This window comes from Zootoca vivipara, chromosome 10, assembly GCF_963506605.1.
Source record: "Zootoca vivipara chromosome 10, rZooViv1.1, whole genome shotgun sequence".
Lineage (NCBI taxonomy): Eukaryota > Metazoa > Chordata > Lepidosauria > Squamata > Lacertidae > Zootoca > Zootoca vivipara.
Window position 1 is genome coordinate 30,209,830 of NC_083285.1, and position 25,211 is coordinate 30,235,040.

The 25,211-nt window shown below is 42.8% G+C and overlaps 2 protein-coding genes across 2 annotated transcripts; one reads left to right on the top strand and one right to left on the bottom strand.

The window, feature by feature from the left end:
* Nucleotides 1-16,944, top strand: LOC118091338 (glioma pathogenesis-related protein 1-like). The gene is made up of 5 exons (XM_035128218.2): nt 1-363; nt 5,074-5,319; nt 8,664-8,773; nt 13,644-13,726; nt 15,871-16,944. Exons 1-5 carry the CDS (start codon nt 181-183, stop codon nt 16,032-16,034), a joined length of 786 nt encoding a protein of 261 aa, XP_034984109.2. The 5' UTR covers nt 1-180; the 3' UTR covers nt 16,035-16,944.
* On the bottom strand, nt 16,396-24,311 carry KRR1 (KRR1 small subunit processome component homolog). The gene is made up of 10 exons (XM_035128217.2): nt 24,185-24,311; nt 23,041-23,219; nt 22,080-22,214; nt 21,698-21,823; nt 21,435-21,518; nt 20,192-20,248; nt 19,671-19,841; nt 18,359-18,436; nt 18,175-18,268; nt 16,396-17,121 (listed from the first exon to the last, which is right to left on the bottom strand). Exons 1-10 carry the CDS (start codon nt 24,261-24,263, stop codon nt 16,988-16,990), a joined length of 1,137 nt encoding a protein of 378 aa, XP_034984108.2. The 5' UTR covers nt 24,264-24,311; the 3' UTR covers nt 16,396-16,987.
* Between the last annotated feature and the right edge of the window lie 900 nt (nt 24,312-25,211).

Genomic DNA, 25,211 nt, shown 5'->3' on the forward strand with positions numbered 1-25,211 from the left:
CCTTCTACTGAAGCTCCTTCCGATGATTCATTTCCTGTAGTCTTTATTCTTATAAAGCAGAACAAGTGAGATAAAAGGCAGCTTGATGTTTTCAAGCTAAATATAAAATGCACAACAAAGAGAATTTTTAAAAAGCTAATACATTTTGGCACTCTAAGAAATCAACACAGTGGCTGGAGAATGCCAGAAATCCATTTTTTCTTTGGTGTTTTGCTTTTCCTGAATCTCTCTGTTTCCTGCTACTTTTATGAGTCAAATACTTTGCCAGACATTGGAAATCCACACTTTATTGAGGAATGTGTCAGAGGGCATAACAAATTCCGATCCAGCGTGAATCCACCAGCTACCAACATGAAACGGATGGTAAGGGAATTTTCACTCTAGCTATGGAAAATGTAAACATTGCTTTATGTGTCTTGAAGATTTAAAATTACTTACTGGCAGGTGTTTTTAATTAAGGTATTGGATGCTACAGGTGTGTGCATAGCCCTGTGTTATCACATTTCCTAATGAAATGTAAGTTGTATTTTACTAGCCATGGCCTCTAAAGTTCTTTCAAATGCATTTCGGCATGTTTTTTGTTTTTAACTGAAAGGGGTTTCTGATGCACTTACCATATTTCCTTTACTTGATTCCTATAAGCCAAATAGCACCAATGCTGCTTTCATAGCATTATCTGATGCAAACTATCGGAATTAAGGGGCTCAACCTAGGTAGCAAAGTCCAAATGAATACACTGGTGCCTTGCAAAACTGGTGCCTTTTTCATGATAATGTTTGGATTGATTTGGGAGCTTGGAAAGCACACAGCACCACTAACTATGGGTAAATCCAGCCAGGATAAGAATTCAATACCTTTATGAGGAACAGCTATGCATCAGAACAAAAAGTCATTGCTTTTGAGTTTTAAAGAACTCTTCCACCACCATTATTATTATTATTATTATTATTATTATTATTATTATTATTATTAAAGCTTATTGTTTGCCTTTTGTTGCCAATGCAACCCAAAGCAATGTACAAAAATAAATTCTTTAGAGAAAGGATTATGAGGGGATGATACTGTATGTTGTCGATAATGGAGAGAGGCTTGTCTTCATGCTTACAGTTTTAAGATAGTGATTCAAAACTTTGCAATGTGCCCCTTAGATGCAACTGCAGATGGCTCTAAGGCATATTGAGATAACTGTTGAAAATTATAAAACATGCAATTATTTGGATTGCTCTTTAATATCAGGGCAGTGTAGGGTGGCTAACCCTTTCCTTCCAAAAAAAATATTTTAAAAATCCCCCAGCAGCTGTAAGCTATGGGAGAGAATTTGTTCATTTGTCTGATATCTTACCCACCCTTCCCCATAAGATATTGGATGACTTCCAGCTTCCATGTCCATTGCCAACACAACTCCCCCACTCCTGCCTGCCCCACATAATCAACTCTCCAATATCTCACTCAGTTAGCACCTGATGAGAGCAAGTAATCATTAAGCAGCTAGCAGGTGCTCACTGCTTCCTAGATTGGCCTTAATTTCAGTGTTGCTACTCCCTAGCTTGCAGAAGAGAGTGTGGGCTGAAGTATGGATGCATAAAGCCTAAACTAAATTAGAACAGCATGTAGCACTCTTTATCATTTTTATTTCTAAGGTAAAGAATTTGTTTTAAATGAATATATAGTTCCTGTTTCAGGAAGCTTTTAATGTTTGATGTTTCATTGTGTTCTATTATATTTTGTTGAAGCTGCCCAGAGTGGCTGGGGAAACCCAGTTAGATGGGTGGGGTACAAGAAAGTTTGTGTTGGTGTTAGTTCACACTGTTGAATGAAAATGGCTAACTGTAGGTAAACTATTTTGACTTTCTGCTGAGAGTTGTGGAGATACAGTAATAAGGCAGGAGGACTGCAGATAGTTTGACTGGCTGTTTAACTGCCAGTTAAATTCTTTCAAAACAAGGATAGGTTTGGGAGAAAAGTTTCTGTCTTAATATACAGGCACAGTAGATTCAAAACTGGTGGGTTCTAATTGGTCATTCAGTGTATATTCTTCCTCAACCCATTCCAGGGGTGGCCAACTTCCAAGAGACTGAGATCTACTCACAGAGTTAAAAACTGACAGTGATCAACCCCCTTTTGGAGGGTTCAGGTCAAAGTTGTTGAGCTTTTTCTTACGAAGGAGAGCCCTGTTTTTTTGGGTTCACGTAGAAGTTGTTGTGCTTTAGGAAGGAGGAAAGTGACATTGAACTTTTTTAAAGGAAGGAAAGCCCTGTTTTTGGTGGTTCAGGTCATTTTAGGGGTGCAGGGCAAAGGTGTTGAGGGTTTTTTTAGGGGAGCCAAAGTTTTTTAGCTTCTTTGGGGGGGAGCCACTGATCTACCGGTGATCTACCACAGATGTCCAGTGATCTACCGGTAGATCATGATCTACCTGTTGGACATGCCTGCATTTGACCATAGTTACAACCTGATTTGCGGGGATGTGCTGAAATTTGAAATGATTGGCTGGAAAAAGAAAGGGTTGTTTAGACTTCAGTCATGCTTAGTCAGAGGAAACATGAAGAAGAAGACAGAATATCAGTTGCAGGAATAACTAGAAGCTGGAGGCAGGCAGAGGGCACTGGTGCTTAGAGGTTTGGGAAGTCTAAAGAAAATCCAATAGAAGAAATCCCTGCAGACTTCCTCAGATCCAACCATTTAAGAGCATACGTCCCAAGAGGCAGCCTTCAAGAGAGTTCTATAGACGAGTCAGTCAGATGCTGAATGTCTGAGGAAGCAGAGAGTGCTGGACCAGGATGAAGACTGCATCAGAAGTCCTAAGAAAAACCTAGAGGACTCTAGAGCTGGAGGCAAGGGCGTACCCACCATGGGGCAAGTTAGGGCAGCTGCCCTACTCTAGAAGCCAGCTGCCCCCCCCAAGCTAAAAAGAAAGAAGAAATCTCAATGCAAAAAGCAGGGGGCGCGGCCCCAGCCAGAAAGAAACAGACCAGCCCTCCCCCCTTTCCATAACCCATCGCACTTTCTCCTCTCCCCCTCCCACTATCGAGCTGCAAAAGCGGTGGGGTGTAAATGTAAGAGACGGAGGGATCCTCGCTTGTTCTCCCCACCCCACCCCGACCACCTCCACCAAGAAGTCACTTCTTTGTAGTTTTCTCCCCTGCAGCAGGAGAAACAGACACTCCCCCAATTCAAAATACAGCCAGTCAGCAGCAGCAAACGCACACACACACACACGTGCGCGCGCGCGCACACACACACACACTGCAGGCTCCTTCAACCCTTCCAAGATCCTCCCTCCCCCCACTTTCTCCCCGGATCGAGGCACTCACACTCACTTTTCTGGCTGGGTGCCTTGATGTCTATGCAGAGCAGCTGCAGGGGCAGCTCAGCCAGGGACAGTGGCTGCGGAGCCAGCCCAGGAGTCACAGTGGGGAGCCGGGTGGGAAGCAGAGGAGGAGGAGGCTGAGCCATCTGCGCTCGGGGCAGAAACAGCGCACCCGGGGGATGGGGCGAGCTGCCCAGAGGGGCGACCAGTGCCGTGGGCAGGAGGGGACAATTGCCCCCCCTAGAAGCAAAAGGCTAAGGGGCGCAGCATGGCAGCCCCAGGCTCCGGCTCCCAGCGCAAAGCTCCAGAGGCGCGAGGGGAGCATAAGTGGAGGAGCGCTAAGCGGGAGCGGGGAGTGTAAGTGGAGGAGACAGCCACAGGCTCGCGTTCCCCGCGCACCTCTGGAGCTTCGCGAGGGAGCTTGGGGCCGCCTCCTCGGAAGACCTGGGAGGCGCGGAGGAGGCAGCCCCAGGCTTGCGTTCCCTGCGCGCCTCTGGAGCTTCACGCCGGGAACAAGAGCCTGGGGCTGCCTCCTCAGAAGAGCTGGGAGGACGCAGGCCACGTAGCCCCGCCCACATTCCCACTGTGGCCCCTCCCCTCCCGCCCCTTGCCCCCGCCCCTTGCCCCCCCCTAATTTTGATCCTGGGTACGCCCCTGGCTGGAGGGCTGCAAGTAAGGAGGTGCTGGGCTTTGGGAAGGAAATATGAGGGCTCTGAGTCCTAGAGTCCTCCCACCTCCTTCCCAAAGCCTAGTTAGCGCTTTCCCAGCTTTGGGAAGGAGGTGGTAGGACCCTGCCAGAGACTTGTACTTCCTTTCCCAAAGCCTGGCGCCCCACTTTGCCGACTTTGAGAAGGCAGTGCAGGGGCTGATAGGTGTCACTGCAACAATGTAGTGTGTGGCCCACAGGTTCCGTGTTGAAGTACTATTGTGGCCCACTTGGTATGAAAATGTGGACCATCCTGCTCTATAGGGAAGAGGTGGTGGACCTGAGTGAAGAGTGCAAGTCCTCAGTGCCTAGCTGGAGTGTTACCTGGGTAAGCATGGTTTAGGGCAGGCATCCTCAAACTGCGACCCTCCAGATGTTTTGGCCTACAACTCCCATGATCCCTAGCTAAGAGGACCAGTGGTCAGGGATGATGGGAATTGTAGTCCAAAACATCTGGAGGGCCGAAGTTTGGGGATGTCTGGTTTAGGGGAATTGGCTATAGAGCTGAAGAGGGATGGAACTGAATCTCCCATCTTCCTTTTGAAACACAACAATAGCCTTATAGTGTAACAATTCTAACTAAAAAAAAAAAGTAGCAAAGTGAACTTCAACATATAGTAACCATACAAGTTAATATCATCTGTTTATAACAGCAATTATTTAAGATTAAAGTGAAAATGAAGTAAATTATATTTTAAGTTGATACTGTGCTATTCTGTCCTACACTTATAGCTGCTGGTAGGTAAACTTAGGGCATACGGTAAATTGGTACATGGATATATGGTGGCAACAGTAAAAGGGTTAGAAAAATAAGTAAAAAATTATAGTTTAAGAAAATAAAATCTAAAGGTGCAAGGTACCTTTACATAACAAGTAGTGGAGGAGTTTGCGAACTCCACCGATACATTCAAGTTAACACAGAAGACTTAATTTGACAAAAGACTTAATTTGACAGTTATTGCTATGCTTGGGGGGAGGGGGGGCTAAATTTGTAAGAGCCCTAATTCTTCTAAACTTTTAAAAATTATATTGTAAACGAAATAATCTGTCTTTTCTGTAGAGCTGGGACCACAAACTAGCAGAGATTGCCAAAGGCTGGGCAAAGAAGTGCCGATTTCAACATAATCCTGACATCAAAGTACCAGGGAAGGTACACCCCAACTTCACAACAGCTGGAGAAAATATTTGGACTGGCTCCCTTCATATTTTTAATGTGACTTCAGCCCTCACTGATTGGTACAATGAAGTCAGGCATTACAACTATGATACCACATACTGCAGTGATGTATGTGGACATTACACTCAGGTAAGCCAATGCTTACATCAGGCATCCCCAAACTTCGGCCCTCCAGATGTTTTGGACTACAGTTCCCATCTTCCCCGACCACTGGTCCTGTTAGCTAAGGATCATGGGAGTTGTAGGCCAAAACATCTGGAGGGCCGCAGTTTGGGGATGCCTGGTTTACATCTTGACAGCTGATGTAGTATGCTTTCTAACATGTGCTGTGAGTCAGAAAATCTCTGCTTCAGATTTTACCCTAATCAGTAAGCATAACAGTATCCCACAGATGCAGATACGAGTAGAAACCTACTAACAGATGTTTTAAATTGTTAATGTATTTTTAAATAGCTGTAATTTGTCCTGGAACCTTGTGAAGGGTAAGTAAGAAACTGAATTGATGATGATGATAACAGGGTAATTCGAAAGATAACTCACATCATATATGTGAAGCATTGAACATTCTGAAGCTCAGTATAAGTGCTCCATGTGTTATATTTTTCCATCTAAATCTCAAGGTTTTTCCACTGAAATACCAATAGTGTTATGATGTGGTACCTCTACTTACGAATTTAATGCGTTCCGAACGCACATTCGTAAGTCGAAAAAAATTGTAAGTCGAATCCAATAGGAATGCATTGGGAGAAAAAATTCGTAAGTAGAAGCAACCCTATCTAAAAATTCGTAAGTAGAAAAAATCCTATGTGAACCGCATCGAAGATGGCGGATGGAGCTCCGTTCGTAAGTAGAAACATTCGTAAGTAGAGTTATTCGTAAGTAGAGGTACCACTGTATTTTCTGGACAGAGGGAAAGCAGCATTGAAATCTTAGTTGTACACACTTAATGGCAGAGAACGAAGTAGCAGTCTAGTTTACAGTTCCGACTCTGAAAGGGGGAGGGAGCCCTCAATATCCCTTAATCTGCTTTGCTTTGAAAAACAAAGCAGCTGGGTAAGTTAGCTGTTACTCTAGATCAGATGTTTTCAACCTTTCTGAGTCCATGGCTCCCTTGACCACCTACATTCTTTCTGTGGCACCCCTGTGGGGCTCAGGAACCCAGTTATGTCACCCCTTACCTGCAGAGCTGGCAGCCTCTCACCCTTTTGGGGGGGGGACATGCTCCCTTTTGAACAGCCTCCTCTCCTCTCCTTCACAGTCCTACGGGCAGCTGCAGCTGCTGCCCCTGGTCTCTGAACTGCCCTCCCCCTCCCTCAAAGAGAGAGATGCCTCCTCCCACTGCCCACAGATTGGGACTTCATGTCCATTCCCAACAGGAAGAGCTGGCGGCAGGGGCGTAGCAAATTGCCATGCACCCAGGGGCGTGGCGTCACTACGTAACGACGCATGCGTATTACATAGCACCGGATCCAGCGCGTGCACAGTCAGCATGGGGGCACCGTGACGTCACTGACTCCGTGCTGACTGCACATGCGCTAGATCTGGCGCTTGCGCAGTACGATCGGGGTGTCGCTGGCCTGCAGCGGCTCCACAGAGCACCACTCACGCACGGCGGCCCGTTAAGGGGTGCCGCGAGAGAGCGGCACCCCGTAAGGGCCGCCAAGTGTGTGCGGAACACTGGAGGGAGCCGCCACACGCCAGCGGCACCCCAGACTGTGCATTTGCGGGCGGAGGCAAGGGGCGGGCCAGGAAGGCTGAGTGTCTGTCACCCCCACACCCCCGGGCGTCACTCACGGAGGACTGCCCCCCGAGTTGGCGGACTGGTTGGCTTGGCTCCCTTGCCCGCTTGCTTTCTTACTTACTCCAAGGCCGCCTCAGCTCCTGGCAACCAGCATTCGAGATACCATTCGCCTGGGGAGCTTATGGCCAGGGCTGCTGCAACAAACAGCTGTGCAAGCCTTTGGGAGGCAGAGTCAAGAAGTATCAGAGAGGGGAGGGAAGGACAAAGGCTAGTGTTGCCTGCGGCACCACTGACCAGCAGTCAAGGCACCCCAGGGTTCCATGGCACACTGCTCTAGATAAATCTCAAGATCTGACTTTATTTTTTCTCTATACAGGGAAGATGGCAAGCTTTCATTGTATTAGGTAACTAATCTCTATATATCCAAAATTTCTAATCAGACAAATGGATCTGGTAGATTTGGCGATAAGTGAAATATATATTGATCAATCCTGAATTAATCTTGGTAATTAATATGGCTCTCACCAAGAATGTAAGGAATTGCAGGAATAAATCATCCCTTCCCCATTGTGCAACAGTGGCAGTCTGCTAAATTATGGGTTAACCTAAGTAGCTTCTTGGGCCTGAATTTAGTAGTCTAGCACTGTGGTGCAATTTATCTTTAGCTAAAAGTTGCTCATCTAGCCCTAAACCTGACCACTACAACTTGGAGTATATTTCTCCCTCTGGAAGGATGGTTGGGGTAATGCAGGTTATCACATCCCCAGATCTTGTCTTTACTTCTCCTTCCAGAATACTTTAAAGATCTTATGGGTTCTGTCCCCTTTATAGCTTAAATTACCTGGAGCAGTGATTAGTTAGATTGATTTGCCTGTGGTCCTAATGAACCTCCTCCTGATTCCTTTAGCTTCAAACTGACCAGAGCCCATAAACACCTATATTATTCTAGAATAGCAATAGCATAAGCTGCTAGGATAACAAGCCAGTTACCCACTTCCCTCCCATCTGATACCTAAGGTGTACATGTTATTAATTGAGACAATATATTCACGTGTATTCGGATGGGAGAAAGGTCATGTTTCTCTCAAGAGCAGAGGTCATTTATTACCGGTATTACGGTAGTAGAAGCACAGCCTGTCTGAAGAAACACCGAGCATTTTTGAGCTCTGGTAGAATGGCACATGCACTTATATTAAGGAGTATGCTGATGTTACATGGATAGTTCTTACTGTCACTGGTTAAGTCATCCTGCTTGTAAAGGAAACTCTTTATCTCTTAATCCCTTTTCACTACCATTAAAACTTCAAACCACAGGTTTTCTATTGGTTCTACGCACCCACATCCATCTCTCTCTCTCTCTCTCTCTCTCTCTCTCTCTCTCTCTCTCTCTCTCTCTCTCTCTCTGTGTGTGTGTGTGTGTGTGTGTGTATGCATTTCTACCCTACCTATAGGAGTTCAAGGGGACATACTCTCCATTTTACCCTCACAACAACCCTACGAGGAAGGTTAGGCAGAGAGATGATGCCTGGCCCAAGGTCACCTAGGAAGTTTATGGCTGAGTTGGAATTTGAACTCTGGTCTCCAAGCTCCCAACCTGAATGTAACCACTGTGCCACAGAGGCAACTCCAACAGTCCATATAGTAGATGTAAATGTAGCAGAGATTTAGTTTTAGCTACTGTAAATCTTAATTAATACTAAATAATCATCACAATCTACCCATTTAATTTCAGGTGGTTTGGGCCGCAACCTACAAAGTTGGTTGTGCCGTTCTCTACTGTCGTCAGATAACAGGCTTTACTATATCGAATGCTGCACATTTCATTTGTAACTATGGGCCTAGGTAAGTGTCAAAGAATGATTAGCGCGTCGGTTGAGAAGCACAGTTGGACGTTAGAGAAGCTTAATGGGATTAGGCAGAGGAGAGGCGGTTGGTTGTTCTGTTCATTAAAGGCTAATGGTCCGGATAGGAAAAAGGAAAATCAAGTATGGTAGGATAGTTGACAGAATTGTTTATTATTATTATTATTATTATTATTATTATTATTAAATTCAGATTGTGCTTCTCTTGCTTTCTTATTTAAAATCATGATTTGTCCTGCTGAAGAATTTTAAGAAAAATATATCTAATCCCATGTGTTAGCTTTGATATGCAGAGTTTAGCAAACAGCGGGAGAATAATGTGGTGGCAGCTGTTTATTTTGGTTAAGGCTGCAGGGAGTCTGGACCCAGTGATCTTGAGCGCTCAGGGCATGGTAGGCAACTGCTGCAGCATTACAGGGAGCTTTTTGATTTATTCATGCAAGAAGTTTTCTTGTGTAGGAAATACTCTTGCATCTTCTAGAATCAAGACGCTGGCAACTATGTTTGGGTTAAGGCTAGTAAGTCCTTTCTGATCATGGTAAGAATTAAAGTTCAGCTTCAGGATCAACAGCATATCCAGCAATAGACCTTGTCTTTTTAAAAATATATTTATTGATTTTATAAAACTGAAAAAACATATAAAACACAGAAATACAAAAATACAAAGAATCACATAAAACACAAAAATACAGAAAGAAAAAACAAACCATATTTATCATTCATATGTTCTGACATTGTTGACTTCCTCATGTCCCTCCTAACTGTGTTTCAATGTATATCATCTTTAGTAATTTCTATATCATACTCATCTTACTTCCTTAACAAACATTTCAATTCTTATTTAACACTTATAATACCTCTACAAATCCTCCTCTACAACCTCCATGTACTTCCAAATCTTATATTAAACATTTCCAATATTGCTATTATTTCTTAAATTTATTTTGAATTTATTCCAATCTTCTTCCACCGACTCTTCCCTCTGGTCACGAAGTCTCCCGGTCAGTTCAGCCAGTTCCATAAATTCAATCATCTTCATCTGCCATTCATCCACTGTAGGTAGATCTTCACTCTTCCAATTCTTAGCCAATAAAATTCTCACTGCTGTTGTGGCATACAGAAAAATCATAGTATCTTTTTAAGGTATTTCCTCTCTAACTATCCCAAGTAAAAAACCTTCTGGTTTCTTAACAAAGGTGTTTTTCAACACTTTTTTCATTTCATTATAAATCTTTTCCCAGAAGTTCTTTACTTGGGGGCAAATCCACCACATATGGTAAAAGGTTCCTTCTGCTTTCTTGCATTTCTAACATTTGTTATCATGTTTATGATAAATCTTGGCTAGTTTTACCGGTGTGAGATACCATCTATACATCATTTTCATCATATTTTCTCTTAAAGCATTACACGTGGTCAACTTTATATTCTTCTTCCACAACCTTTCCCAATCCTCCATCATAATGTTATGACCCACGTCTTTTGCCCAATCAATCATTACAGATTTCACTTGTTCATCTTTAGTATGCCATTCCAGCAGTAAATTATACATCTTTGAAAGATTCTTTGTTTTAGACTCTAACAATTCCATCTTCAATTTAGACATTTTTGCTTGAAAACCTATTTTTATCCATTTTAAACATTTCATTTATTTGATGATATTGTAACCAATCACTTATACAATTCTTCAACTGTTCATATGTTTTTAACTTGAAATGATCTCCTTCATCCACCAATATGTCTTTATACCTTAACCACTTGGTTTCCAAGCAATAGACTTTGTCTGGTGAATGTAGACATAGTCTTCATTACACATATACACTGATTTCATCCATAATAATTTAATAATTTATTATTTATACCCAGCCCATCTGGATGGGTTTCCTCAGTCACTCTGGGTGGCTTCCAGCATATATAAAAGCGTAATAAAAGGTCAAACATTTAAAAAAATTCCTGATACAGGGCTGCCTTCAGATGTCTTCTAAAAGTTGGGAGGGTGTCCCACAGGGAAGGTGCTACTGCCGAGAAGAGTAGGCTACTGTAAAGCTCTCTACACAGGGCTACTTTTAAATACTATGTTAATTGAAGAGACCATTACCAGGGTGTTGGAGGAGCAAAGCCGCATTTAACACAAAAATCACTTGCATTACCAGTTTCTATCCAGGCTGAATGTAAAGTGAATATGTTAACCCCCCATGTTGTTGTTGTTTAGTCGTTTAGTCGTGTCCGACTCTTCGTGACCCCATGGACCATAGCACGCCAGGCACTCCTGTCTTGCACTGCCTCCTGCAGTTTGGTCAAACTCATGTTCGTAGCTTCAAGAACACTGTCCAACCATCTTGTCCTCTGACGTCCCCTTCTCCTAGTGCCCTCAATCTTTCCCAACATCAGGGTCTTATCCAAGGATTCTTCTCTTCTCATGAGGTGGCCAAAGTATTGGAGCCTCAGCTTCACGATCTGTCCTTCCAATGAGCACTCAGGGCTGATTTCCTTAAGAATGGATAGGTTTGATCTTCTTGCAGTCCATGGGACTCTCAAGAGTCTCCTCCAGCACCATAATTCAAAAGCATCAATTCTTTGGCGATCAGCCTTCTTTATGGTCCAGCTCTCACTTCCATACATCACTACTGGGAAAACCATAGCTTTAACTATACGGATCTTTGTCGGCAAGGTGATGTCTCTGCTTTTTAAGATGCTATCTAGGTTTGTCATTGCTTTTCTCCCAAGAAGCAGGCGTCTTTTAATTTCGTGACTACTGTCACCATCTGCAGTGATCAAGGAGCCCAAGAAAGTAAAATCTCTCACTGCCTCCATTTCTTCCCCTTCTATTTGCCAGGAGGTGATGGGACCAGTGGCCATGATCTTGGTTTTTTTGATGTTGAGCTTCAGACCATATTTTGCGCTCTCCTCTTTCACCCTCATTAAAAGGTTCTTTAATTCCTCCTCACTTTCTGCCATCAAGGTTGTGTCATCTGCATAGAGCTCTGAATTGTCCAAGATCAGGTTATCTTAAGAACCGATGCTGCACATATGAACCATTCTAAGCCTGCTCTCTGGTCCATCATAAAATAGTTACTGAACCCTGGGTGGGGAATATAGTTTTCAATGCTAATGCAGGTTGGCGGAATAGCTGGGGACAGAAAGTTCTAGGAGAGGAAGGGTCCATGGAAGTTGGTCCTAGGCAGGATGATGGAGGCCTCACTGTCTCTACCTTTGGTTGTTTAGTCATATAGCTGTGTCTGACTCTTCGTGACCCCATGGACCAGAGCACGCCAGGCACTCCTGTCTTCCACTGCCTCCCGCAGTTTGGTCAGACTCATGATTTAGCTTCGAGAACACTGCCCAACCATCTTGTCCTCTGTTGTCCCCTTCTACTTGTGCCTTGTGTCTCTATCATACTTACCGGTAGGAATAGGGTGAGGAAGGGAGGCAGGGAACCCCTGAAGACTGGGGTTCAAGACTCTCACAAACTATTTACCATTGTAAGCAGTGGCCTGGTTCAGTATGTTATAAATACCAGAGCTTTTGTGTAATATTGCCCTGTTTAGGGAAGCTTTGAATATGTAATGCTGTATTGTTTTAATATTTGATTGGGAGCCGCCCAGAGTGGCTAGGGAGACTCAGCCAGATGGGCGGGGTATAAATAATAATAATAATAATAATTATTATTATTATTATTATTATTATTATTATTATTATTATTATTATTACCATCATCACTCTCTGGCATTCCTTAAACCAGTAATGGGGGAAACCCATGCTCTTCCTGATGTTGTTGGACTACAACTTCCAACAGTGGCTATACTGGCTGGGGCTGTCGGGAGCAGAAATAACACCTGGAGGGCCACAGCTTCCCCATTCCTACCTTAAACAATAAGAAAAGGTATGCATTCATTAAACATGGGAGGTTTGCAGTAAACACATTCTAGTGTATTGGTATAAAAACAACTCGTATTGTTTAGATGCCTATGAACATTACGTTCAGGCAATGTAGGTAAGATTCTGATAACATGTGCTTTGGTTTGAGAGTTCATTATAGACAAATATTTCCCCAAAACATCTTTATTAAAACAAGTTGACATGGAAACAAATGTATTCCATTGTACATTAAGAACATTAATATTTATTTAGCTTGCCAATTCCCAGTCTCCAAGTTTCGGCAAATGCAAATACATAAACAAAAGGGGAAAATATAACTCAACAGAAAATCATTAAATGTTAAAGTTTCTCCTTTTGTTTCCTTAGCATCGTACAGTGATGCCCCTACCTGGTCTCAAATCTCCAAATATATGGTTCCCATCTTACATTGGAGGAGGGGGTTTAAATTCCCAGTTAATCATTGGAATGGCTAGACCAGTATCAGCACTATCAATATAAAACAATTCCTTTCAACTATTGCATGGCAAATGTATCACCTCTCAGTTTATATTAATTTTCAAAATTGTATCAGTTAGATGTGTAGAAGAAAGGGATCATGATACATCAGTGCCTTGGGGAGTAGTTGGAATCTCATTTGCCACTTTCTGCAGTTGTCCAATAGAAAACAGCAATAATCCAAACTGCGGTTTAACCCATCATTAAACTCAGGCACATAGTTGGGAAATAATACTTGATGAATGCAGTAGGTTCAGTCTTGATTTCGAAAAGGTGGCTGCATCACCAATTTAATACCCTAAAATGTCCCTTCTTATGTCTGGCTGAGAAACTAATTATTCCTACTCATTATTTCTACTTATTAAGAATTTATACAGACAGCAAGCAGTTTGAATGTAACTGGAATAAGAATCTTTAATTCACATTCTGTACCCCCCACCCTTTCCACTAAGTGATCTGACAAAGCTGTTCTTTTACAGTGGCAATTTTCCAACATGGCCATACAAAACAGGAACACCCTGCAGCGAGTGTGACGAAGAACCATGTGTAGACAAACTATGTGGTAAGTGAAAATGAATTGGACTTGCATGGTGAAAGAAGGTCGGCGGTTTGAATCCCTGCGACGGGGTGAGCTCCCGTTGCTTGGTCCCAGCTCCTGCCAACCTAGCAGTTCAAAAGCACATAAAAGTGCAAGTTGATAAATAGGTACCGCTACAGCGGGAAGGTAAACAGTTTCTGTGTGCTGCTCTGGTTCGCCAGAAGCGCCTTAGTCATGCTGGCCACATGACCTGGCAGCTGTACGCCGGCTCCCTCGGCCAATAATGTGAGATGAGCGCCGCAACCCCAGAGTTGGGGGACCTAATGGTCAGGGGTCCCTTTACCTTTACCGTATTGTATTTAGAACTTGCCATGGTAGATTCTTCTCCTAGTTCTAATGTTAAGTCCCATCTCCTCCTGGAAAAATAGGGACATCCTACGTCATACCAATAGCCAGAGATGGCTGTAAATATTCAAGGTCCTGAAGCTGGAAATGTAATGTATGTAGAAGCTCATATGAGAACAGATGACTTGCACTCATTACTGTCTATTGGATCATGTGGAGGTGATACTTTATAAAAAGTTAAGTGTGGAGCAGACAATCGGGACGCATTTTCAGGCTTTTTTTCAGCGGTGGTGCGTCTGTTGTAGAACTCCACCCCTTCACAATGGATCACAAAGAAAATTTCTGGTGAAGTATCTATTTGCTTGGAAGGAAGTATAATCCCAGGGAGTGCTCTTATGTCCATTTTTGTGCCTGTACAATGGTTTTTAATTGCAATTATGTAGTTGGTTGTGTGTGTCTCCCTGCCGCCCGCCACCAATAATTGCTGTAATTGTAGCAACTTTGCAAAATAGTGTTGGAACTGGGTTGTTAGTGTACAGCTTTGTTCATACTGAAGTTTCTCTACGCAGAATGTTCACATGGGGAAAAAGTTCCCCATTATTTTAGGTGAGTTAAACATAGTGAGATCTGGAACCTCTTTGCTAGTTTTCCAGCAGCAGCCAATATCCAGCCAGATACATTCCTCAATGCACCCTGTAGTGAGAAATGTGTTGTTTCTAGAACGTGATTTGTTTTTCACGAACAACATATCTGTAACTCCCAATCCATAAGATCTTGATAACATTTAATCTGGTGTAGCCTAATTTCTGTTTCTGATACCTAGACAGCTGTGAATGCTGACTCCCTTGCAAATTTGATGCATGCTGTAGAATTAGTCAACTAATTAGTTTTCTGCATGTATCTAATATTTTCAGCACACTCCAGGGAGTTTTGACTTTGTAGAGGCATGGAAGAGGGGAGGGGGGTCACAGATTTACAGTGGTACCTTGCAAGATGAACGAGTTGCGCGAGGGAATCGCAAGACAAGGTTTTCTATGGCCGCGCTTTGCAAGACCATAGTGCAGGGGCTGCCACGGCCTGTCTTCCCCTCAGGGAAGCCAGGTGGTGGCAGCCCCGGCAAGCAGCACCCGGAGCCGGGTGTCGCAGTGGGGAGAAGCTGAGAATAAGGATCCTTATTCTCCGCTTCCCCGCCGCCTCGCACACATCAGACGGGGCTTCGGAGAAGGCGCGGGGCTTCTCCGAAGCCCCATCTGATGCTCCCGGGTGTCCACGGTGCGGTGGCGGGGGGAGAAGCGGAGAATAAGGATTCTTATTCTCCACTTCTCCCCCCCCCCCCGCCGCCTCACACACAGCCGACATCGGCTCGCGGTTTCCCATAGGAATGCATTGAAACTTAATCAATGCGTTCCTATGGGCTCCGGAAGACTGGCAGCGGCGCTTGCTCTCTTGGCTCGGGGAAGGCAGGCGGCCACAGCCCCAGAGCCGATAGGAACTGCCTGCCTGCCTCCCCCGAGCCAAGAGAGCAAGCGCCGCTGCCAGTCCCCCAGAGCCCATAGGAACGCATTGATTACGTTTCAATGCATTCCTATGGGAAACCGCGACTCGCAAGACGAATTGAGTCCTGGAACGAATCAAATTCGTCTTGCAAGGCACCACTGTATTTCTTAAACAGCAGGCTGCCTATGGTCCTAAAATGAAGACCATGAACTCTGGCTTTTTGCATAGACCCCAATAAGTTTTTATTTTGAGCATTATTTACAAGCCTAATAATCTAGGAAGTTTCAAACTTCAGCTACTCTATGTCTTTTTACTTTTATTTATAGGTAAAGTCCAGGATCAGTCAACTGAAACTAAAGTCCAGAAGGAGTCAACTTGTGACCAGTACTGTATCACCATTCTAATATTGAGACCATCTTTTGCTTTAGGGACTTTAGCAGCAGTCTTCTTTGTGAAGCGACATTATCCCACAATATTTTTTAATGAATAAACTAGCAATGGAAAACTAAATTTCTGAACTGTGTGAGGAAAATATTAAAGAGCTGGTGAATTAAGCAAGTCAACTGGTACATGGGATTAACGATTAAATGTCAAGTCAGAAGTCTGCTTTAGAGCAGGCTAGTCAACAAATCCCATGAACTGTAGTCAGACATCTGCAGGACAGCACACTGGCTATCCTGGCCTGTTTTGTTTTGAAGTTATTTAGATGTTTAAAAATTGACAGCAGTGAAACCCTTTTAGTTCATGGTTCAAAAGTGGTTTATGTCTGTTTCTGGGATGGTTTATTTCTTTACTTACCTGATTTTAATGCATTTATGTGTTCATGTACATCAATAAAGCATATCAGGGAGGAGGCATAAAAATAGTTTATGTAAATTGTTGGTAGGGTCTAAAATGTAAACAGTACTTGGGGAAAATAAAATTTAACATTTTCTCAGAATCTGCCTTCTTTCCCTAAGTCACACATCACAATATCACAAATAAATGCCAGGTACAGGTGTGCAGGCAGCTGGGCATGCAAACAAGTCTTGCTTTGCTATCCTCACAACTACATAGCTGCCAAGTTATCCCTTTTTTACAGGGATTTCCCCTCATGCTGAATAGGCTTCCTCGCGAGAAAAGGGAAAACTTGGCAGCTATGCAACTACTGCATCCCCACCCCAAATTCCTCTGTTACAGAGGGATAAAACAGGATTTGTGATTGCAAATGACCCCACAATATACTGTACAAAATAATATCTCTGGTAATATTGTGTATGCTAAAAACCTTCATACAAAAAACTTACAATGCAAAGAACAAGCTACCAATTTTACTTTCTGCAAACCTTGAAATCACTGGGGGTGGGTTTCCAGGCCATGGAGAAAGTGAGATTTGCAAGTAGTTTGCAGTTTATGAAAACTTCCTCCTGGAAAAAAATGGAGCACTACAACCTTAAGGAAAGATCATTTCTTTTTCTTTGCATCTGCTGCAATTTTTAACTTTACTTCTTCCTCTGGAAGTGCTCCCAACTTCTTCTTCTTTGCCTTTTTAACCTTTTCTTTAATAGCTTGGATATCAATTTTTGTTTCAGCCGAAGCTACATAAAAAAATAAAATATGGGTTATATATTTTTAGGAAAACAAATTGGACCCCCAATGTATAGTCAAAACTTTTACAAACATCCACTGAACCAAGTAACATGACATCAAGTTGTGCTTAGCAAAACCTGTCCTGATTCACATGTCATTTATTAGCTAGAGTGAATTACCATGACCGCGTGAATGTACTGCCTCCCAGAGAAGAGCTTGCACCAACTCCTCAGGCTCTTTTACGGCAGCACAGGATGGCAGTTAAGCAAAGATTTGGGTTTAGTGTCATCAGAACCTGGGATGGTGGTTAAAGGCTCTCTTCCTTAACCACAGGGCTAACCTTGACTACAATGTTGACTCTGTGTGTTGCAGCTGTGAAAAGCAATTTACATTAGCAGTCATTAAGAAAGGGATTAAAAAATACAACTGCCAATACAATGTCATTAAATAAATATATAGTGCAACTGCATCTGAAATATTGTGAACAGTTCTAGTCATCTCACCTCAAAATTATACTGCAGCACTGGAAAAGGTTCAAAAATAGGCAACCAAAATGATCAAGCAGTTTGAAGCAACTCTCCAGAACTACGGCACTACTTGTTACTTGGTGTTATCCTTCATTAATGTTCAAGCCATCAATGACTAGTAGACATAGTGGCTATGTTCTCCCTCCCCTGGTGGTAGCAATACTGTATGCTTCCAAACACAAGCTGCTGGGAATCACAGGTGGGAGATGCATCACTCAGGATGGGCTCATGGCCTTGCAGCAGGCCTGTTTGGCCTTTGTGAGAACAGGATGCTAGATGAAATGAGCCTTTGGTGTGATCCAGCAGGCTGCTTGTGTGTTTAACACATCACTAACCAGAAACATAATTCCTTCACTTTTCTCTTCCTCAGAAGACTTGTTACCATGTCAGCATTGGAGGCCAACATTAATTCATTACTGTACACAGAAAGGCCAAAATATTTTCCTTTCATCATGTCAGTACTGAAAAGAGAACTCAATTATAAAAGGTGTTGGGTTTTTTTTTACAGCAAATAATAATTTGGACCCATCTTACCTTTCTTTGGTTTTACAACTGGTTTTTCCTTGGGTGGAATAAAAGCTTTGTTTCTCTCCTCTTGCCTCCGACTGATTGCTTCTGCTTGTTTTGCCTAAGTTTGAAAAGGTCATACATTTCAGACAGAGCACATACAGTTAACATGCATATTTTAAAACAACTTCAAAAGACAGAGTAGCTGTACCTTTATCTCCTCTACCCTCTTACGCTTCTTTTGACTTTCTTTCAAGAAATATTCACCACTTGCCAATTCCTTATCAATCTGTAAAAATAAAAATTATGATTAGTATGTTCCATACTGAATAATTTTTTTAAAGTATAAAATAATCAGAAGGCATTTTTTAAAAAAATATTCATTAAATCTGTATTCTTTCCTTTCTCCCAAAAGTACGTATTGAAATGAAGCTCCAGCAAATTCTACAAAACTGGCAGTGTTTAACTAAGGTTTTATGTATGAGCACGCAGTACACAAAGGATCATAAATGGATTAAGTACTACCATAACTTACCCTGCAGTTCTGATACCCATATACTATGAATAAACTCCACTTAATGAGACTTATTTCTGAGTGAAGCATTCAGAGTCAAGCAATCAGCAAATTTCTTTTGGATGGCAAATAATTTTATATGAATGGCTCTAAGTTTTGAAACTGGTAGCAAATAAACAGTTTAAGTAAAAACTAAAATGTCTCTATAAATAATACAAAATAGTATTTAGTCACCAACACCAAATAAATATGCAATTGCGGAGTCATTTGTACATATGAGGAAACATTTATTAAACACTACAACTCACTAAACCTATCAAGAGTGACCATGGAAATTTCAGCAGGGGGTTAACATGCAAGCAACCCCTGCTGAAATTTCCCTTTACATGACTATTAATAATGCAGAAGCTCTGTTTTCATTTCTCCACTCCCCACCTTAAGGCCAGCATAATTTTCATCCACACCTAAGTGAAACAAATTAAATTCAAAATGGCCAGCATACATTTGCTATCGTTCTGGTAGGAAATTGTCATCTGCTTTACAGAGCAATCCAAACCCCTGATCCGCCAAACTAGAGGTGGTTTGAGTAAAGCAGAGGAGTTATGTCTGTCTGTGTCAGCAAGAGGCAGCCCTGGTTCCTAAGCTGCTTCAGCTTCCAGCAAACTATAGCAAGGGGCTTCATTTAAACTGGTTTGCTGTGACAACCTAGAGCTGGCACAGTAAACATGTAGACTTTTTCAAGCCCCAGGCTGGCACAAGCAGTAGAGCTCTGGATGCTGTGAAGGCTGCACAGCTCTGTCAAGTGTTAGTACTGCAACACTTTTATACAGATTGTAGATTCTACTCTTCTGACTATTCTTATTTGCCACTGCCTTGAGATTTCCTTTGTTGAGACAGAAAGGCAGGCAAATTCCCTTTTAAATGTATATTTGGATACCTTGACATGCAATCAATTAATTCAAACTCATCAATGTTCTTCAGTAAAATTCAAGAGATATATATAACAGACCTGACTCTCTGGTTGTGGAGGTGGGAAGGGAGTATATTCCTTCTTGACATTTTTCTTCTGTGGTTCTTTCCGTTTGTTTAAATTCTTGTGTTTGAATTTAGGCAAAAAACGTTCCCAGTTCTGCAATCTTAATTCGGGGTCTTTTGACAATTCCCTTTTAATCATCAGAGTCTTCAATTACATTAAAACAACAAATTAGAACATAATATTTGCTCTGCTCCATTTTTAAAAATACAGAGACACAGAGAAAGCGAGGTTATAGTAGATAAATAACAACATAATTTAATTATAGCAGATACTGTAATGTAAGGTATCAAATGGAAGAATGATCAGATTTATAAACTAAGTAATCAAGCCTAATTATGCTATGTTCTTTTCATGTTTTTCAATGTGACCAATGACAAAATAATTTTGTTATAGGAGAATGTTTAAAAGGTAACCAGCACCTCAACTGAAAATTGTTAGACTAAGAAGGAAAGAGTGATACTTACATTTTATGCAATAAAGAAAACTGTACTCACCTTGATGTTGTATATGGGATGAATATTCTTCATTGTATCAAGAACAACTTTCCTAACCTAGATTTTTTTTTGAAAAAAAAGAATGCAAATGGAGTAGTTTTAATGGCTAAACTGCTTAATTTATAAACCACTGTATTTTAAAAGATAATACTAAGAAGCCTATTTCAATAAGCAATGTTTATTTAATAAATCTTATATTTAATTGATCTTTTCAGAACCATTCACTAAGTTTTGGAAGAAGCAGACCGACAAACTGATCCTAGAGTTTCCAGAAAAGCTTGCATGCTATGGACAGTTTAGGCAATAGTTAACATTTTTGGTACTTGTACCCTGAAGCAATACTGCACCCATGTAAGGAAATTTGTGTGTGTGTCTAGCAAAAACTTTGACATCATGTTTTCCACTTGTCCTAGTGCATTTACTAGATGCAAATACTTGGTGCTTAAAGCACTTTTTGTCTAATACAAAAGGACCACAGAACTTAGCTGCATGATAAAAGTTCTATGCCAGCGTATGCCAGCGACTAACAGTGTAATAACAAAGTGAATTCCTTGGACAAAAACTGAACATTTAAATCCTATATAATAATATGCAAGTGTCCCTGCGTCCAGTCCCTGTGTCCCTGTGCCCCACGGACACAGGGATTGGACGAAGAGGCACTTCGGAGAGGGGAGCTTGGTGCCCGCTCGGCCCGGCAGGGAGACGAGCCAGGCTGAGGCGGCGAGGTGGGCAAGAGGACCGTCCCCCCCCCCCGGCCGGCCGCTCCCCTTCAATCCCCTCACAGCCGGAGCGGCCGCCTCGAGCTCCGGGCTCCTTCCTCCTTCTCCTCCAGCAGCAGCAGGAGCGCGACACCTCTGGCCGGGACAATGGCGGGACCCCCACCTCCCGGCAGCTCCGGCCGCCCCTCGCGGCTCCTCACGGGCGCGCCTCGCCCTCATGCGGCAGGCAACCAAAGGGCGGAAAGGAGGCGACGGTGGGTGGATCCCGGGGCCGGCGAGCCTACTCCCTGTAGGCCGGGCCAGGCCTGGCCGAGGAGGCGGCGCCGCGGCCCTGGCTTCTCATATAGCCGAGCGCCGGGGTTGCGATCCGGTCTTGCCGCTGCCGCGACATGCGCTCTAGCACCCGTTATTTCAACAGGCTTCAAGATACTAGTAAGGTATAATTACCAGGGTTTTTTTTGGGGGGGGGGGATTAACTGCATGGAATTTCTAGAACATTATTTCCTGTGGAAAAGAGATCTTACCTCTTTTAAGCCATTAAAAGGTCCAAGAGCTGAAACGGTATTCCCCTGAACCATGATGTAGCAGTTTGTTAGCAATTCCAGGGCCTATGTCAGGAAAAAATATGGGAAATATTTCAGGACTCAAATCATGTAAGCAGCTTTCTTAACAAACACTAAGGCTTCAGTCTTAAATTCACTCACAGGAAGTAAACCACACTGCACAGACTGTGACTTATTTCTAAGTAAACATACATAGGATTGATCTGTAAGTATGTAAGACCAACCTTGAGAGTAGATCCATTGGGACCAATAAGTCTTTGTCTTCTTTTTATAAATCTTTCTCTGTTTCTGACCAAGGACCCAATTTTAATAATGTCACATGCAACGTCATCTTCAAGGATACGTACAGCCTAAATGGAACAGCAGAGACAGTTAAACAGACACAAATATGGGCAGAAACTTATTTAATATTACTTCACTCTGAGAAACTATTCTGCAAAATGATTCTACATCCAAGTTAGACTGCCACTTCCACTGAATGACTATTCTAATAAATCCAGGATATTAATTCACAGATTTGTGGGTTTTCCCCCCTGACAAAATTCACTGACAATTTAATAGAAATGTAGCAATGGCAGACCACAATTATTTTATCACTGAACAAACCTGCTCAAATGGAACACTTCTTGCTAAAAGCTTTATTAAGTCTCTGGCTCTGATGATTATATATGGGTCAAAGGTCTTCTTTGTTGTGCTGACAGTCATGCTTCCCTCTATTAAGTCTAAAGCTGCGTTGATGTGCTGTAAGACAAAGATGGAAGTAACAGGCTATATAGAAACTTTACTGTTTAACAGGCTCAGGGTTTTAAATTGAAAAACAAATTTTACAATCAGAATATATATTGAATACCAAACAAACAAAAAGGAAGTTATTTTGATAATTTTCATGAGTGTGACATAGGAATTGTAAAGAAACATTTTTAAATTAACAGGACTTTCAGGACTGGTATCATGCTCCAGTAGGGAGATCATTCTTGGTCTTGTTACTGCTGTTCCTCCTTGCTTTTGCAGCTTATTTACAGTACCTACCCTCTCTGAGTGAACCAAGAGAGGAGCAAAGAAGAGCAGTAATCTGCACATGGCTTATTCTTTCCCTCTGAAAAGAGGTCAGAATGGGCCCAGAGAGGCAGCCAAATGAACTTGCAACAATGAGGAGGAAGTGGACACATGGAGAAAAAATCCCATTGAGAACATATTGGCCAAAGGACCCTCCAAACAAAATGTGGAATCAGCATTAAAGATTCCCGGTAATTATTCCTGCTAACTGCAAAAATATCCATTAACATCACATAGATCTCATGTTACTTCAAACATCTGCTACTGAGAAACATGTGATTTATTTCCAATGGATCTTGCAGGCTGCTCCCACTTCTAAACAGTAGATAGATGCTCACAGAGTAATGTAAAATGCTGTGAAAACAGTCATTTATTCTTTTAAGTAACTGGAGCCCCTGTGCCCGTTTCCATTCATGGAAGCAGAGATAAGAACACAACCTGGGCCATCAGCAATCTAGACTCTTAAGTGGAAAGTTAACAGGCTCCATTTAAGTATAGAAAATATTCTTACATGTTCCGTCAAAGTTTTCTGCACCAGTGGCCAGCATTCTTTCAGATAAGCTTCTCTGTATTTTGGGAAAAGAGTGGCAAAGCTGCTTTCTTCCAGGAGACCTCTAGGATTATCTTCCCTTGCAAATGCTGGCTCTTTCCACCCATCAGGAACAGTGAGAAGTTCAGAATCGTCCACTGCTAGCAATAAAGAAACATATTCGTTTTCCCTAAATGAAAAAGTGGGGAGGGACTAATGCAGGAGAGACCAAGGAAGGTGCCACAACTACTACTCCAGATGTTTTTTTTGAAATCTGAAGTGAGAAAAACACGCAAACCTTCGGGAAGCAGTACAGCAGCTGTAAAATAAATAAACCAGGCTACAAAAATGCCCTGCAATATTCCAAATTGCAACCTTAAAGAAACATACACAACTTGGCTTCTGGGAAATCATTTCCACGCGGAACATTACCATTACAAGCTAGTTCACCCATCTCGGCCTTGACTTAGTCCTCCACCGACTGGGCACCACCTTTCTGCGTGCCAGAAAAGCTCACGCCACCAGAAAATAGTGCAATCTCTTTATGTTTCCCAAGAAGCATAGATCAGATGTCAAAGAAATAAACAACTATCTGACGTTTAGAAAACATCTGAAGGCAGCCTTGTTTAGGGAAGTTTTTAATGACTGTTTTAATGCAGGCATCCCCCAACTCGGCCCTCCAGCTGTTTTGAGACTACAACTCCCATCATACCTAGCTAACAGGACCAGTGGTCAGGGATGATGGGAATTGTAGTCCCAAAACATCTGGAGGGCCAAGTCTGGTGATGCCTGTTTTAATGTATTTTTAATCTTTTGTTGGAAAACCAGCCCAGACAGATGGGCGGGGTATAAAAATAAATCAAATTATTATTATTATTATTATTATTATTGAAAAACAAAAGCAAGAAGTGGCCAATTTTGAAATACTCCTTCCTAACCCTTCTTCCCTCTCCCCCAAAGGAAACAAGACACACAAAAAGTAGCCAAGGCATGCCAAGGACCAAGGCGAGTTTCACGGGGGTCTACAGAATACGAAGCGACCCAAACCTCGAAAAAGCACCGCACGTGGCGGGAGGAACCCGCGTGAAACACCTACGCGTGGAGGGGGGGGAAAATATGACGTCACCTTTGCTCGCTTTCTTGGCTTTGGGAGTCCGCCCCGCCGCGGCTCCCTCCTCACTCTCAGCCTCCTTGAGGGTCGCCATGGTGCCCCTCTCTCCACCCGGCAAACGCTGCACCTGGGCGACCCGGAAGCGCAGCGTGAAAGTGAAAGAGCGCGATGCCTCCTGGGAGCCGCTATCTTCCCTCTAGGATTTGTCATGTAGAGATAGGAAAATATAGAACAGGCTGAAAGCTTAACGGAAGCGGAAAGTCGCCACAGGTTTCCTAGGACTATCATGCCGTTGCGCTTACTGGTTCCATAGCCAGGCTGCTGTTGTTTTAATAAAAGCACCTTACTCTGCGTTGGAAGTGGAAACCTTTTCTATTTTTAGGCCCTTAAAGATTGGGATGGGTCGCGCCTCTTGTTCTTCCCACTTCTATGGCGTCTTAGCGCTCCCAGCCCCGCCCAGCAGCCATGCTTTCTGGGCTTTGCAGTTTTCCGCATTAGTTCCTGGACGCATATAAACTGCTGCGCACGCGGGTTTCTTTTCTGTGTGAGTTGCCGCTGCCAAGGCAACCCGCAGCAGATTCAGAGCGCGATTTCAGTTTTGCTGTTTCGGAACTTTGTATGCTCGTTTTACCAAAAGAAATAGGTCTCCCCTAAAATGTATTGCCTTTTAAATCTCCTCCTTTGGCACCGACTCTCAGGATCAGACCATTGCACCAAGTCACGCATAGTGATTAGACATCATAGGAGCCAACTCCTAGGGGGCACCCCCAAAAGTTGCTATTTAAATACCGTATGCGTACGGCACATCTTGTGATGGATTATGTGGGGCAGGGTTTGCCTCCCCCTGGCCCCTCCCCAATATTTTATTCAAGTCGGCATCCCTGTTAGAGATGCAGCATGCATGAATCTCAAAAGCAATTCATACTGAAATGGTAGTCTGAAACCCGATGGTCGTTTACAACGGAATAAATCCGTTTGAACTCAGTGGCAATCAGTTTCAGGTAAATATGCAGCGGAACACAGTACAGTACAGTACTTTTAT

Coding starts and splice junctions, on each gene's coding strand:
- LOC118091338 (XM_035128218.2), top strand. CDS start 181: ATGCCAGAAATCCATTTTTTCTTTGGTGTTTTGCTTTTCCTGAATCTC. Junction 8,774..13,643: donor ATTTGTAACTATGGGCCTAG/GTAAGTGTCAAA, acceptor GTTCTTTTACAG/TGGCAATTTTCCAACATGGC. Junction 13,727..15,870: donor ATGTGTAGACAAACTATGTG/GTAAGTGAAAAT, acceptor TTTTATTTATAG/GTAAAGTCCAGGATCAGTCA.
- KRR1 (XM_035128217.2), bottom strand. CDS start 24,263: ATGGCGACCCTCAAGGAGGCTGAGAGTGAGGAGGGAGCCGCGGCGGGG. Junction 22,215..23,040: donor AGAAAACTTTGACGGAACAT/GTAAGAATATTT, acceptor TTTGTCTTACAG/CACATCAACGCAGCTTTAGA. Junction 21,519..21,697: donor CCAATGGATCTACTCTCAAG/GTTGGTCTTACA, acceptor TTCCTGACATAG/GCCCTGGAATTGCTAACAAA.